The 14,931-nt window shown below is 40.6% G+C and overlaps 1 protein-coding gene across 1 annotated transcript in view; it reads left to right on the top strand.

The window, feature by feature from the left end:
• Positions 1-14,931, top strand: part of OPN5 (opsin 5) — a 28,202-nt gene that overhangs the window by 6,528 nt on the left and 6,743 nt on the right. Inside the window, exons 3-4 of the mRNA XM_014834646.3 lie at positions 2,109-2,279; positions 5,590-5,924. Coding sequence (XP_014690132.1) covers positions 2,109-2,279; positions 5,590-5,924 — 506 coding nt within the window. The remainder of the gene's footprint in view (positions 1-2,108; positions 2,280-5,589; positions 5,925-14,931) is intronic.

The following is a 14,931-nucleotide window of genomic DNA, read 5'->3' as shown; positions in this document are numbered from 1 at the left end:
GTGTAAGCTTAACCACTGGGCCACGGGGCTGGCCCCCCTTGAAAATTTTTATGTCTGTATTATTTTTTTCTTGGTCAACTATATTCTATTATAAGCACCTTGCAGAAGCACATTCTAGAGACCAGGTGTTTCACCTACACAACGAATATTTGCTGTTTAAATATCAATGGCTTTCAATTGGCTATATGTAGTGGAATCATCTGCAGAGCTAAGAAAAGTGGATATTGATAACCAGGCTTACTCTAGATAAATTAAATCAGACTCCCTGGGGGTAGGAGTCCTGACACCGATATTTAAAGTAAATCAAAACAAAGCAAAGCAAAACAAAACAGAACAACTCCTCGTGATTTTAACATGCAGCTGGGTTCAGGAGCATTCCATGAAGTGGAGGAGAGAGACACATTCTAGGTTCAACAAATCACCACTCCAGAAGGAAGCTTAAAATAGCTTTTGCTGGTGGGTCTCAGGCACAACAGACACTCATTTCACTCCATCCGAGTCACTTCCTCTTGTCTTTTGCTGTCTTTAGCCCCCACCGAGCAGACACTTTGCTCAAGCTTTGAGTTTCCTGTCTCCTCTGCCTAGAACGTTTTCCCTCTAGACATTGCCTGGGTCTCTACCACTGATGTAGACATCTGCCTAAATGTCACCTTCTCAGAGAGGTCTTCCCTGATCCCCTTGTTACCAGCACATTGGGTTCTTATTGTCCCCCAGGATAGAAATCAAGAGAGACAACAAACGGGAGTAGAAAAGTAAAAGGTTTTAGCTTGTGCATATGGGAAGCACAAGGAAGCCAGTGCGGAAAGGAAAGGGGCAGGTGACTGGCTCCTTAGGGATCTGATTGTGGGGCTTTTGTTAGGCAAAGGCTGGGGAGGAGCGCCTTGTCACAGCGTGTAGAGGTGGGGCTTTCCTTGCGCCTGTGCTGTTGTTCAACATACCACTTCATGTGACACATGTATCATTAGCATGCTAGCTCTCCACCCCGGGTGTGATTTTTACTATGCTAATGGAGCTAGGGTCACCTTCAGCGGACTAGTCACTGTGTAAGGTGCTAGGTCACGTGTGTAAGCCCAGGAAAGTCCCGAGGCTGTGGAATGTGGATCTTGGTGGCCTCTATCTAATTCTCCTAGCCTGCTGACTGGTTAGGGCCAATGTTGATAGGCCTGGGGGCTTGCAGATGGCCTTGTCTCATTAGGCTGGTTCCTGTCTTACTCTGACGTAAAATAACAATTTCTGTCTATCTCTTTCCCCTACTATATTTTTCTTCACAACACTAATCACTACCTACCATGCCATCATATCTTATCTCATATTACAAATTATGTGTTCCTTTTGTCTGCTCTCTCTATGACAAAATGAACTTGTCTGGCTTGACCTCCACTTAGTCTTCCAGCACCTCGCTGTGCTTGTTACGTAACAGGCACCGAATAAGTATTTGTTGAATAAAAAACTAATTCTTCTACACTCAATTTCCTCACTGGCAATGGGGTCAGACTCAGTAGGATCAGTAAGCTGGAATGTGAGGGTGCGCAGTCTAGTAAGTTGGAGGACGGCACTAGCTGTCTAGACAAGTAGAGGAAACGTGTGCCTAGCTTACAGAAGGCATACAAGAAGCGTGCGTTAACTGCCTAACCAACAGGAAGTTGTGTGTACCTTTGTATGCCAAGGAAGGGACACAGCCGGGAGGGGCGGGGCCGGGCTGGCCCCTGCAGGCTGTGAATATCAGTCACTTGGTTTTCCTAATGCATTAAGTTTAGAGAAAGTTCCTTCGCTAGATCAGATAGAGACTTTGAAGAGCTTGCCATTACTCTCCCTTCAGGGCAGGTGAAGATTGAATACAATGGCTGAATGGGGAGGGTGCAGGGTGTGAAGAAAAGTGGAAGGATGCTTTCTAGAAAGTGAAAACAAAAGCAAAAACACATGGAGGCTGAAGGAATAAATAGTTTAAATCTCAGAAACCTGGGTCTGGTTGTAAACAAATTGAACCTAATGTTTACGAAAATAGCCATCTCTCTGGTTTGAACAGGCTATAACTCAACTGTGAGTTGAGGGAGGTGGGTAAATTTCAACTGTTGGAACATCTCTTGACAAACTGCTTGGTGCTCCAGTTGTAGGCAAACCCTTCACGATCATCTCTTGCTTCTGTCACCGCTGGGTGTTTGGCTGGATTGGCTGCCGCTGGTATGGATGGGCTGGATTTTTCTTTGGTTGTGGAAGTCTTATCACTATGACTGCTGTCAGCCTGGATCGATACCTGAAAATCTGCTATTTATCCTATGGTAAGTTGGAAGGTTTCTCATTCTCTGATAGTTACAGCTAGGTGATTTGTCAGCGCTGTATGCATTCTACCCATAGGTAACAAAGATTACTAATAACCTCAGGGACCAAGAGTATTTCTGTTTATAGCCTATCTTGTTCTAACCTATGTTTAAAGACTTAATACTGCTTTTATAGGAAAGTCTGGTGTTTGGCCACAATGCTTTTGAAAGTATGGTTTCCTTGTATAAAGTGTGTAAGCTTCTCCCATGTTTTGCCATGCAAACAGAAGAAATAAAATGCATTGATAGGATGTTATGTCCAAGGTGTTTAGCTGGTTCCCCACATAGTAAGCGTCATTGTATGAAAAGATGTTTCTGATTCTCCTTTAGCAGTAAGGCTCCCCATGATTTCCGAGAGGAGGAATTCCAAAAGGTCCACCTCCAAGTTTGAGAGCTGGGCAGCTGTGCCTGCGGGAAAGGACACACCTACAGAAATACCTACCACTAGACATTCTTGTTGTGGTATTGGCAGGTAGAAAGATGAGTGACGAAGGGAGTGGGTGAGGGGTGAGCCAGCAATAAACAAGTTTTCAGAAGCTAACGTTTTCTCTTTGAATGATTAGAACATTCTAAATGTTAAAAATAAATTTGTAGTACGTTGGCTTCTTGGGGTTCTGGGAATTTATTGAACCAGAAAGAGAAGCATTTGGGCCCTTAAATTTAATATTGACAATCTACTGCGACCAGGGAGTCATATTGCTCCGTCTGGATAAAGCTGCTTTGTTCATCAATCTGTCGATTAGAGTGGTTACGACCATGGGGACAGAGCATGGCCTGGAGCCTGAGGTGGAAGAGATCAAGGCAATTGACACACTCAATGTGGTAGAATTTTCCTTTATATTTTGAAAGTTTACAGTCCCAAACTCCAAGGAAACCAAACATAGGGAGGGTAAGGTCATGGACCACTGTCTTCAAGATCTAGCACTCACTTTTTTTTTTTTAATTTGCATCTTTTTTCTAAACAGTTTAAAATTGCCAATAGAAATAGCTTGAATCAAAATTTCCAATACGTAAAAAATATACAATTATAAATATTCTGGATGACTTCAGAGTCAAATTCTTTCTATCAACTTATTTTTGGTCATACCAGATAGATTTTAAATACTCCTATGGATTTTTTGGATGAGAAGACAAAAAGTTCCACTTTCTGGGAATATTTGAGGAATCCTAAACCTTGATGTTTCTGCTTTTTAAATATTTTCTTGAATTCAGCCTTTGTGTCAATTAAAGAGATGAAACTGCCCACCCCTAGAATCATTGCAGAGTATAACTCCACATGGGAACTGTATATATTTTCCAGTCTCTTCTAAGGCTGATTCTCAATAGTATGGTTTCATCATTTGATTTGAAGCACTATTAAACCCTCCACACAGTGTCTTAGAATGTTGTAATTAGCAGGTCACTTGGGGACGTGTAGACCTTTCTCCCATGTAACGTGATAAACTATTTTAAGGCATCCCTGCCAGACAGCCACTTGGCCTCTTCTTGAATAATTCCAGTGACCAGTGACGGGGAGATTACTACTGCACAAGGCAGCCCATTCTCTGATTGGTCTGCTCTCATTGTTACAATGTTATTCCTTATATTGAGACAAAACTGCCTCCCAGTAACCTCCACCCATTGGTCCTAGTTCTGACTTCTGGAGCAACACAGAACCAATCTACTAATCTACTCCCTCCTGTACTTGACAGCCTTTCACCATACTCGAATGTAAGTATAAAACACCTCACCAAGTAACCCTAACCATAAATGCTTATACGTATGCCTATGCACATTCCTGTAAATATATGTGATTATCCATGCCAATGTTTTATCCGTTATGACGGATAACCAAGAGCTGATGTATACTGTAGCAACACGATTGTTACCCCTATCTGGTTGGGCTCAAGAGATTTGCATTTTAAGATACAAAACGCCACGTATTTGAAAAAATAGAGACAGTAGAAACAATCCATCGTATTTCTTATTAATGCTAAGTGAGACAAACACAGGAGTAAAAATTCATGTTAATGTAGTTTTTCATAGTTTGCAGGACAAGCCGTGCATTATTTCATTTAATAGTTATCAAAATCTGTAAGCAATATATTCTTATTTCCTCCATTTTACTGCTGAAAACACCGGCGTCTAGAAAGGTTACATGAAGAGGGTCAAATACTAGAAATGAGAAGAAGTAGGCCCTACTGCTTCCCAAGCCTCACCTGGCACTAAGCAGAGTCTATCTTGAAGAAATCATCTGACTTTTATTGACTATGTTTTGCTATTTCTTCTCTGCTACCACAAAACCCAGGTAGTCAGGAATCACTTCTCTGGCCCTTTTGGTTCGAGGTGATAAGTGGGGTGTGAAAGTAATTTGCCGTGTAGGCTGCAGCATTAGATCAGGCTGACCTGTCTTCCGTGGTTGTGCTGAACTTTAGAAAATGATATTAGTGCTTTTCAGCTTTTCTTAGATGACTGCACTATTTCTTCCTCTTGGAATTCTCTTTTGGTTAATGGAAACTAGTGCTGAAAAACAAAGCTCTTTTTCTGTTTTCCTAAAAGTGTTTTCACAAAATTACTTTGGCAGAACATGATATAATCTACCTAGATTCTCTACCTCTCCCGCTATGGCTGTGTGAGTGTGAGTATTGTGTTAATAATGGTTGAAGATTCAAAATCTGCTCTCACCAAGCAGAGTCAACTACTTTAACAACACACCACACAGTTGTAATCACGGCCCACCAACCCCCGCTCGACAAGTGCTTAGGAAGACACATGAGATGAGAGACACAAAAGCTTTTAGGAGGAAGGGTATTCTAAAGACACTAGCAATGTCTTATTATTTCTCACCTTCCCCAAAGATTCCATCTTGGATGATCCACTGATACACGCATTTTTGGGCTTGGACCTTATAGTCTACCAGTTGGCCTCTTGCCATTGGATAGGATCTCAAAGATCATTCGGGATGCTTCCATAAGATGCTCCATTGTCTTCAGCATCCTCTCATCTTTTTACTTCCCCTTTTCCCCAGCTTTAGTCACTTCTCCCTCCCAAGGCTCCCAGATGCTTAGAGAAACCATCCCTGTGAAATCACCTGCAATTTTATTCTTGGAAAAAGGCCCAAGCTCTGGAACTTTTCTCCTTGCACTCCACTCTCCCTCAGGCATCAGTTATCTGACCACTTCTCCCAGAATCCAATGGAATAACTCTTTGGATGTGAAATTTGACATATCAAGGGGAGGTATTTGGGTGGAGGGCAGATTGCTTCCTGGTAATGCTTCTCTTCCGCCTCCAGGGGTTTGGCTGAAAAGAAAGCACGCCTACATCTGCCTGGCAGTCATCTGGGCCTATGCTTCCTTCTGGACCACCATGCCCTTGGTAGGTCTGGGGGACTACGTGCCTGAGCCCTTCGGAACCTCGTGCACCCTGGACTGGTGGCTGGCCCAGGCTTCGGTAGGGGGCCAGATTTTCATCCTGAACATCCTCTTCTTCTGCCTCTTGCTCCCAACGGCTGTGATCGTGTTCTCCTACGTGAAAATCATTGCCAAGGTTAAGTCCTCCTCCAAAGAGGTGGCTCATTTCGACAGTCGGATCCATGGCAGCCACGTGCTGGAAGTGAAACTGACCAAGGTAACTGCAGGAATAGTTTACAGAGGTGTTTTCTGATCAATTAAAACTTCACAGGGGGCCAGCCTGGTGGCACAGTGGTTAAGTTTGCACATTCCGCTTTGGTGGTCCAGGGTTCGCTGTTTGGATTCCGGGTGCAGACCTATGCTCTGCTTGTCAAGCCATGTTCTGGCAGGCATCCCACATATAAAGTAGCGGAAGATGGGTGTGGATGTGAGCTCAGGGCCAGTCTTCCTCAGCAAAAAGAGGAGGATTGGCAGCAGATGTTAGCTCAGGGTTAATCTCCCTCAAAAAAAAAAAAAACAAAACCAACTTCATAGGTCATAGAGGATAGGAAATGTTGGAGGTTGGGAGAATTTAGAATCTCCACTATTTATGTATTTCTGGACTTTGTTATTATTTATCTAAGCCTTTGTAATATCTCTTTCCTCTCTCTCTGTCTCTCTCTCATTTATACACACACACACACACTTCTAATATCTACCAAATTTGTACAATGGATCTACTGGGAGCTTACTCTTTCTATTGAACAGAATATTATTGCTTCTTAAAAATTATTTCGGTAATAAGAATAATCACTTTTATGAATCAAATGCCTCATAGAATTTACCGTTTTGTATAGACTTTGGAGGGTGAAATTAGGGACATTCTGCCACCTTGCATTATTTACAGAGTAAGAGCTTACCATGTCTGCCTTCCTATGGGAAATTTATCTTAATACAAGAGCCATTTCTGCGGGGTTTAGTGCCTTGGTAAATGCTAGTTTCAGGGTTGGCAGCTCTTTAGACATTGTTGTGTAAGGAAAAGAGCAGACAATTTGAAAGCAGACTAGGATTTTAATTCCATCACCGACACTGGCCAGGTTTGTAACCCAGAGCAAGATACTAAACTTTGAATCTCTATTTCCTCCACTATGTAAAAGAAATAGTAACATCTATCTCATTGGGTCGCGGTGGAGATTCAATGAGATAAAGCATGGTATCCTGTCATCTGGTGCATAGAAGGTGTTGAAGAAGCCATAGTTCCTCCTTTCTTTTACACCTTTTAGGAATTCTGGTAAAGCTTAAGCCAGTGATCCTCACAGTTTCATCATGTCTCACCCTTATATCGAAAACATATTTTCAGCACCTACTCTCAACATAAATGGCATGTGGGTAATATCATCAAACTGTGTATTTAATATTAACAACCCTAATTTCTATCTTATATTTTAAAGATGAAAATAAATGCAGATTGAAGTCCTAATCATCCCTCTGGTACCCCAATCAATCATGTGTATTGATATCCCACCCTCAAGTGTCCTCACAGACGACTCTGGAGACCACTGGTCTCAGGGACCTATGGTAACATAGTTCCCTCCAGACCAGAGGTGGCTTCCTAATAAGCCAGGGCCTTGGTCCTGTAATATTGGGCCCAGTAATATTCCTTTCTCCAAATTGCAGATCTCTTGAGGTTTGCAAAGATCTCTTGGTTGCACAGTGTGAGCTTGAGATTCCTGATGGTTCTGGTTGACATTTACTCCCTCAACCCCTCATGCTGAGTAAGAGGAAGGTTGAAGGATGTTTTCATCACTCTACATCTATTCTAATAACCTGATAATAGAACAGTTCTCCCTGGACAGAAATGCAGAATTAGGAATCATGATCTACTTCTATCTTATAATTGGCTGTAAAGTAGGAAAAATATTTCCACGAGATGTAGGATCAGGAATTAAGTTCTTCATTTCCAGGTCTCGCTTTAGGTCCTGTCTGTGATTTTTTAAAAAGAAATTTAATTCAAATAAACCAATTCAAGTTAATTTTGAATACCTTTAATTCAAATCATGTTCTGTACCAGGTATTGTTGTAGGAACTGGGCAAATGCAACAGCGATAAGAATGTTCCTTTTCAATAGTTTGTGGAAGTATAACCACAATGTATACCCACGGGGAAACAATGTGATGTCCATCACACTGGTGTGTGGATTTCAGTTTACCTTGCAGCCCTGTAGTTTGGCATTCTGTAAAGCTGCTGATACGTCATATGACTTCCTCTCTCTTCTTGCCATCCTCCAATGTTATTGACCTTAAGACATTTTGATGAACTTGCCCAGTGAATCTGGATCCTCATACCCATGGGCCCTTCTCCAATTTCTCCTAGTCACTCATCTGAACTCAACCCACTGACAGCTAGCTTTTAGGAATACCCCAGCAACTTGTTCTTTGTGTATTCTTGAGGGCAGGCAGCCTGTTTAGTGAGTGCTTCTGAAGCTCATTATGCAAACAAGGTGAAGCTCAGTATACACCATTTACTTTGGTTTGTTATGATTCTCTTTGACCTAGACTGTGTAGATCAAATAGTTAGGCTCACCCAGGCCAGATTAACCAAAGATATGTTAAATGAAAAGTCTAGGCACATATATGCATGATTTTATTCTATATATATATCTTCTTCTAACATATACTAAATGGCATTACATTACATATAATGTCTATCTTATATATTATATGTCTATATTTCATTCATCTATGTAAAACCTATATTAAAATAACTTAAATGTATGGTTTCTAATTATTAGCATTTGTACAAAAAATGTTAGTCAACATTCAACCCATACTGAAAGATAAACACAACTTTCTATTGTGGTGCCTTCTGTACTAAATTTAAGCCATTTTCAATTACTACTTAAGTTTTGTCATGAGTAAAAATAAGTAGAAACAGCCTCACGCTGGGCCTTTTCCTGATCTTAGAAACCTTTTCCCCCATTCAAGTACCTCTCAGGATTGTCAATTTACTTGTTCACTTGGCGCTTCTGATCTTCAGAGCAGCCTGGTCTTCAAGCTTAGTACTTAAAGTCCACCTCCCCGGATTCTGGGATCAAAATCAAAATCATTTACTTTGTACTCTAATTATTTCCAGCTGGGTTGTTATCTGGACCTGCATTTTGCCAGTCTGTTCTCATCAACTTAAAAATTGACATTTCATCTATAAACCTTTCTCTACTTTGTAACTTCCGTCCAATTAAATAGGAAAAAAAAAGGTTTTGTTAGACTTTTGTAGTAGGCTGAAATTTCATAGACTATAAACAGAGGCATGCAGAAAAAAACAAAACAAAGACACACCCCAAACAAAAAATGCCTCTCTTTATATTTCTATGACTTAGTATAATCTCATTTTTATTCCTGCATTTGACCTTGTAAAACAAACGATATTATATAATCAGGATAAATTTAGTTGAATCAGGGTTTTCCTTCTCTTCCCAGGGCTTTGGATAATTTCCAGGGAGGTCTTTATAATTCCATGGTGTCAATGGGTGGGAGCTCCTGGTCTGGTTGTTGTCATTTATTGACCCTGGTATTGCTGAGATGTTTAAGGTTCCCTCTGGTAGGAGTAATCTATTGTCATGGCACTTTACATCCTTTTTCTTCCAACTGTAGGCCTTCTTTAGGCTCATCAGAATCCCAGCTTCTCCTCCCCGTCCTTTGACTGCACCTCATCAGGTGGATACTGCGAGCTTGGCTAGGACCCTGGGAAGTAAGGCACAAGTTCTCTGCTCACAAGTCACCAAATGTATTGAGGGTTCTGTTGCTCCTCAACCCCATCCCTGCCGCCTTGTGCTCAGCTCAGTGGAACAGCTTCAGGACAGCTTCTCAAGGTCACTTACCAGCTCCTCTGATGTCCTCCCTGTCTTTGGGTTGTAGAACCTTTACCAACTCTCAGGTGGGAAAACTGGCTCCTATACCCACAAGCATCCCTCTAAATTGTTCATGTGGTAAGCTTAATGCCCGAGTCCTTCAGGTCTCTGGCTTTGGATACTCAAAATCATTTTCTTCACAGTCAAAACCCTTTTCTCTCCTTTAAGTTTCAAGTTTTTGCTTTGAAAGGCAGAAGCTGAGAAATGAATGTTTTACTTCCTTGAGTATTTCTGCTCTGTAGAAACCTTCACATAATGCAGCGAAGAGTCTTGCCTCTGCTTTAATGAGGGGGGTGGTGGAGTGACAGGAAGGAAGTACCATAAGCGTAGATTAAATCTTCCAAATTTTTCTATGCTTTGCTTATTGGGACTTCATGTTTATTCATTTAACACATGTGGATCACCTGCAATGTTCCAGGCCTATAGTTAATATCCAGATCCTTTGAGAACCTAGATTTCTCTTAATTTCCCTTGTTTCTACCAGAAAGCTTTCCTGATCCCCCCGGCTGGATTTAAGTCCCTCTATGATGGACCATGAGGGCACTTGGCCCATTTATTTCCTGAATCTCATGTTTGTCACTCTTTTTTGCTGGGTGTGGGCTACGCTGCACATCCTGCGGGCTATTGCGTCCCACTGCCGGGCGCCTGCTGGATGTTTAATTAAGATTGCTGGAATGGACACATAACTGAATAAACTAAGTTGATCTAATTACCTTAATGAGTGTTAAGTGGTCCCTTGACCCCTGGCTTGAGTGCCCCTGTTCCTTTCATAGCTGAGGAGGCATTTTGCTTTGGTTTGTTCTTTCACCCTGATTGTGAAGTCTTTTTAAAACTCATACGCATAACTTCCTGCTTCCCTCAGAGGCCTCCTCTCCTTTGTTGCTCATCAAATGTTATTTATCATTGAGGGTTCAGATTCAGAGAAACCCCGGAGGGACTCTAAGGGCAGTCTGTGGGTTTCTAATTATTAGCATTTGTACAAAAAATGTTAGTCAACATTCAACCCATACTGAAAGATAAGCACAACTTTCTATTGTGGTGTCTTCTGTACTAAATTTAAGCCATTTTCAATTACTACTTAAGTTTTGTCATGATGTGTAAGTTGCCTTCTAAAACTCTGAGGTTCTATGAAAATGGCTGGATTGGTTGGATTGTTTAAAGGTCTATGGCAATAGCTCTTTTTACTAAAACCCCCTGGCCTCTAAGCCTGAGTATTTGTTCCCCTCGGATCACCGTATTCCTCCCTCCAGGGACTTAGTGCATCTACAATGAACAGTGAAGTCTCCTTTACTTTGTTGAACCAGATACTTACTAATTATTTCTTTTTCTTCGAGCCAGCCACTGCCTGGCAAGGGATATTGCATTCAGTTTTAGACCAAAATCCCAAAACACAGATGCACAGAGTGACATGACCTAATTTACTTCCTCTCCTTTCTATCATAGAATTGCTTGTTTATAGAGTAGTGGTATTTTAGGATTTGAGAAAATTGCAACTGAGAAGTGCAGAATTCTTCTCCTTTTTTAAAAGTACGAATTAATATTTTCTATTTGGATCACAACCAGGCTAACATATGGCAGACACATCAAAGGTCTCAGAATTTTTCTTCTTTTTAAGGGTATGGAGAAGTGTGTGGGACAGTTGGCCTTAGTTGTCATTCTGTCAATAAAATAGAAGAAAGGAAGAAACTCAAGCTAGACACACTTAGACTTGTCGAATTACTTAATTTCTTAAAAGGTGGTGTGAAAGCTAAGTATCACCACCCTTATTTTTATATATATGACAAAATGGAGGGTCAAAGAAGGTAGGTCATGGCTGTCAAGTTCCCACTCTCCTCCTTGCCATTGGTAGTATGGCTCAATCACCAGTTGCCAACATGTGGAGGGTAGTGGTCTCATAACTGGCATTTATTGTTGTATTATCATCTTTTGATATCATTTTACCACTGGGTAGGAGCAAATCCATATACTTGCTATCTAGACCCAAGATGGAAAAACCAAATCTTATCGTTCCTGTGCTCCTGTCAATTGTACACTCTCCTGAAGCAGACAGGGACCCTCCCTCTTCCCATTCTCTCAGTGCACAGATGTGGTGATCTCTCTTCTTGTGACCTTATTTCATCCCAGCCACTGAAATATGTCTGCTATCAGTAGTCTAGCTGATTTTGTAATATGATTCAAAATTGTTATTGGTGGTGAATTTATTACATATCTTCAACCCTCCTTGTAAGCCTTCACTTCCACATCAATTCCATGTCCTCTTCTCATCTATTTCATTATTCAAGGTAGCATGCAACTTCAAATGCTGGCTGAAGTCTTACTCATATCTGGGCAAAGGAACCTGGTAGAGGCACTGAGATGGTGGTTCTTACAGAATCAGAGATTCTGTCTCACATTGGTTGCTGGAGCTGAACCATGATTGGAGTCTAAACCCCTGAGTATCTCCATGTCGGTGACTTTCCCACTCTTCCACACTGCCTCAGCACACAGACAGGATTGGATCTCCCTTCTTGGAAACCTTATCTGCTGGAACGGTTCAGACGTGTTGGGCCTAAAGGCAGGGCTTTATATAACTTAGAGAATTTGCTTTCAACCCCATTGTTCTATTATTGCCTTAATTGATTAAGTCACTGCAATTGATCGATGATGGACAAAATTGCTTACGAGACACTTAATGCCAGCTTGAACTATAGCTGAAATGTACCAATACACCTTGGTCCTCAGCAGTAAGATATATTTAAAATGAACTGGGCTGCAGATGTGTGATTCTTTTGTAGAAGCTAAACATGTATCTTGTGAATTTCCTCCCACAAAACTCTCTAATTTAAGAATTTGAAGTTCTACATGCTTTTCCAGTGAACCAAAAGGCAGTGGTAAAACTGAAGTGATTAAAAAATAAACACCTTAGAAAAAGTTGATGGATGCAGGTGCCCATGTTACAACTGGTTTAATGATATGTGGGAGAGAAATTTTAGAAAATAGAAATGAAGGCGCACTAGGAAATGAGGAAGGCAAAGAACAGATAGATGCAAAGATTAAACGTGGTCCAACTTGAGCAGAAAGTTTTTGGAAAACTGAGTGTAACATGAAAGTTTTGGAAATTTTTGTAGAGTGTATTTTAAAATACTTTCAATATTTAATATTTTAACGTTTAATATTTTATGGAGTATATTTTAACATGAGAAGGTTGTAAAAAATGAATATGCCTCATACTAACTTTGTATTCACTTCAAAAATAGAAGTAACATTCTGCAGTAACTTTTAAATCTAGGCTTTTATACCTCTTTCTGCTTTAAACTTGATTTCCAGCCATTCAATTTAAAGTATTTAGTTTTATTTTAATCTCAGAAAAACCACAATGATTCATTTGCTGTGTGTTTAAAAACCACAGTCTATTTAATTCTTCCATGTCTTCTTAAAAAGAATAACATAATGCAAATGTTTCAAGTCCTTCCTGTCCCCCATTGCATACTCCCATAAAAGTAGAAAATATGTAAAATGTAGAAAATATTATGGACTCAGTGCTAATCTATTTTGTGTCAATGATTTTGGCAGAAATATAGAAAACAGCTTTTGAGATACTGTGAAATCATATGACTCACCAAAGGAGAAAGGAGGGAGCTATGTTAAGTTCCCAGACATCTGCTAAAGCAAGCTTTATTTATATAGTTATTATTGTTTGGGGATTTAGGGAAAAAAAGACCCTTACTGTGAGCTCTGAGGCATCCATTCCACTTATAAACAAAAGTCACACAGACCAAACCAAACACAATTTCTTCTGGATAAACTTCTGCAGAAAGATGGAAAAGGAAGAAAGCAGGAGAGTTGCAGGTATGCATTAGGCATTGTTTATAACTGTTAACGCACAGGTGAGAGTTTTGGCTCAGGACCCTAAGGCAGGGCTTCAGGATGTGCAAGAGGTCTGGGCTCACCTGGTTCATCTCTTTGGGGTTTAGATTCTCTTTTGCAAAATGAAGTGAGATAGATGTTGTTGATGTTTTTCTCTGCTACAGTTAATTTTTAGAGATGAGCCTTGAACTTCTTGGGTGGAATTTTAGAACCTGAGACTTTAGCATAGATTTCCCGTGCTTCTTTCCTGACACATTCCACAAATGTGGGGTTCCCAGGGCAAACACACCCTACCGACTATCTGCTCCACAGGTCAAGAAGCCCGAGGGGTACAGACCATTCCCTGCATACCGTACTCTTCTCCCACGAAAGCATCTTGAATTGTATATGCACACACAAATGACTTTGTTATAAGAAAAACGTATCCAACTGAATTTCTAAAACAAAAAAATATGCACAAATGTTGTTACTTTAACTACTGTTAATAAAACATTTTGTGTCTCATTCCTTGTTATTGATCCTTCACACTTGCTTGTCATGACTCTGATGTTGAGAACGGTAGTCTTGCTTCTTAAATAAGGTGATGGGAAAAGAGGAAGTGGTGCCTGCTGCAGTTAGCTCCATCCTTACAGCTTCCCAGGGTCTTGAACTCAAAGATAAAAGGAAGACCCACTTTTACTAGAACCATGAGGGAAAATCCACTAGAACTCCCTTATAAATCAATATCAAAGATGAGACTGATTATACTCTTTCTAGTCTTGTGCTCATTCCTGTTCCTACTATTGTAGCCAGGGGCATGCAGTCCCCTGGTAAGACTGATCATATGATGCTTGTGATGTCAACTCTTAGGAGGCAGAAGGGATGCTGGCAGTGCTAAGGTAGAAGGTATACTGGGAAGATGAGGATAAACACAAACAAACCAACCAACCCAGATGTCTACTACACAGCTCATTAATTTGAATATAGTTTAGTTATTTATCTTACAGAGAGAATATTCTAGTAGATAACAGTGTAAGGATACTTTGAAGTTAGTTCACTTTCTCTCAACTAGGGCTTGAAATAGCTCAATTTCACAATAAAAACCAAAGCTTGGACCTCATTTGCCAATGTCAGCACTCTGGTTAAGACCCCTCTTATTTCTCGTGTAGATTGTTGCCTAAACAAATCTGCTAAGTGTGGAAATTCTATGTGGGCAGGGATTGTGTCTGCTTTGTTCATTGCTTTATCCTCAACACAAAACATATAGGAGATGCCCAATAATACTTGTTGACTGAAGGAATAAATGATGATCTTTCTACCTCCTATTTCTTCCCGTTCCATTCCATTTTACAGGTTCATATTATTAACCACAGCTCTCATTAAGTCTCCTGCTCAAAAACCTACTAGTTCCTCAAAGCACATGGAATTAAGTACAGGCTCAGTAGTACGTTATACAAAACCCTGAATACCTGGATGTTATCTTTCTCTCCAGCCTCATCTCTAAGATGTTATA

This window comes from Equus asinus, chromosome 8, assembly GCF_041296235.1.
Source record: "Equus asinus isolate D_3611 breed Donkey chromosome 8, EquAss-T2T_v2, whole genome shotgun sequence".
In the NCBI taxonomy this organism is placed as follows: domain Eukaryota; kingdom Metazoa; phylum Chordata; class Mammalia; order Perissodactyla; family Equidae; genus Equus; species Equus asinus.
Note: the sequence above shows the minus strand (reverse complement) of the source record. Positions and strands in the feature narration are given on the sequence as shown.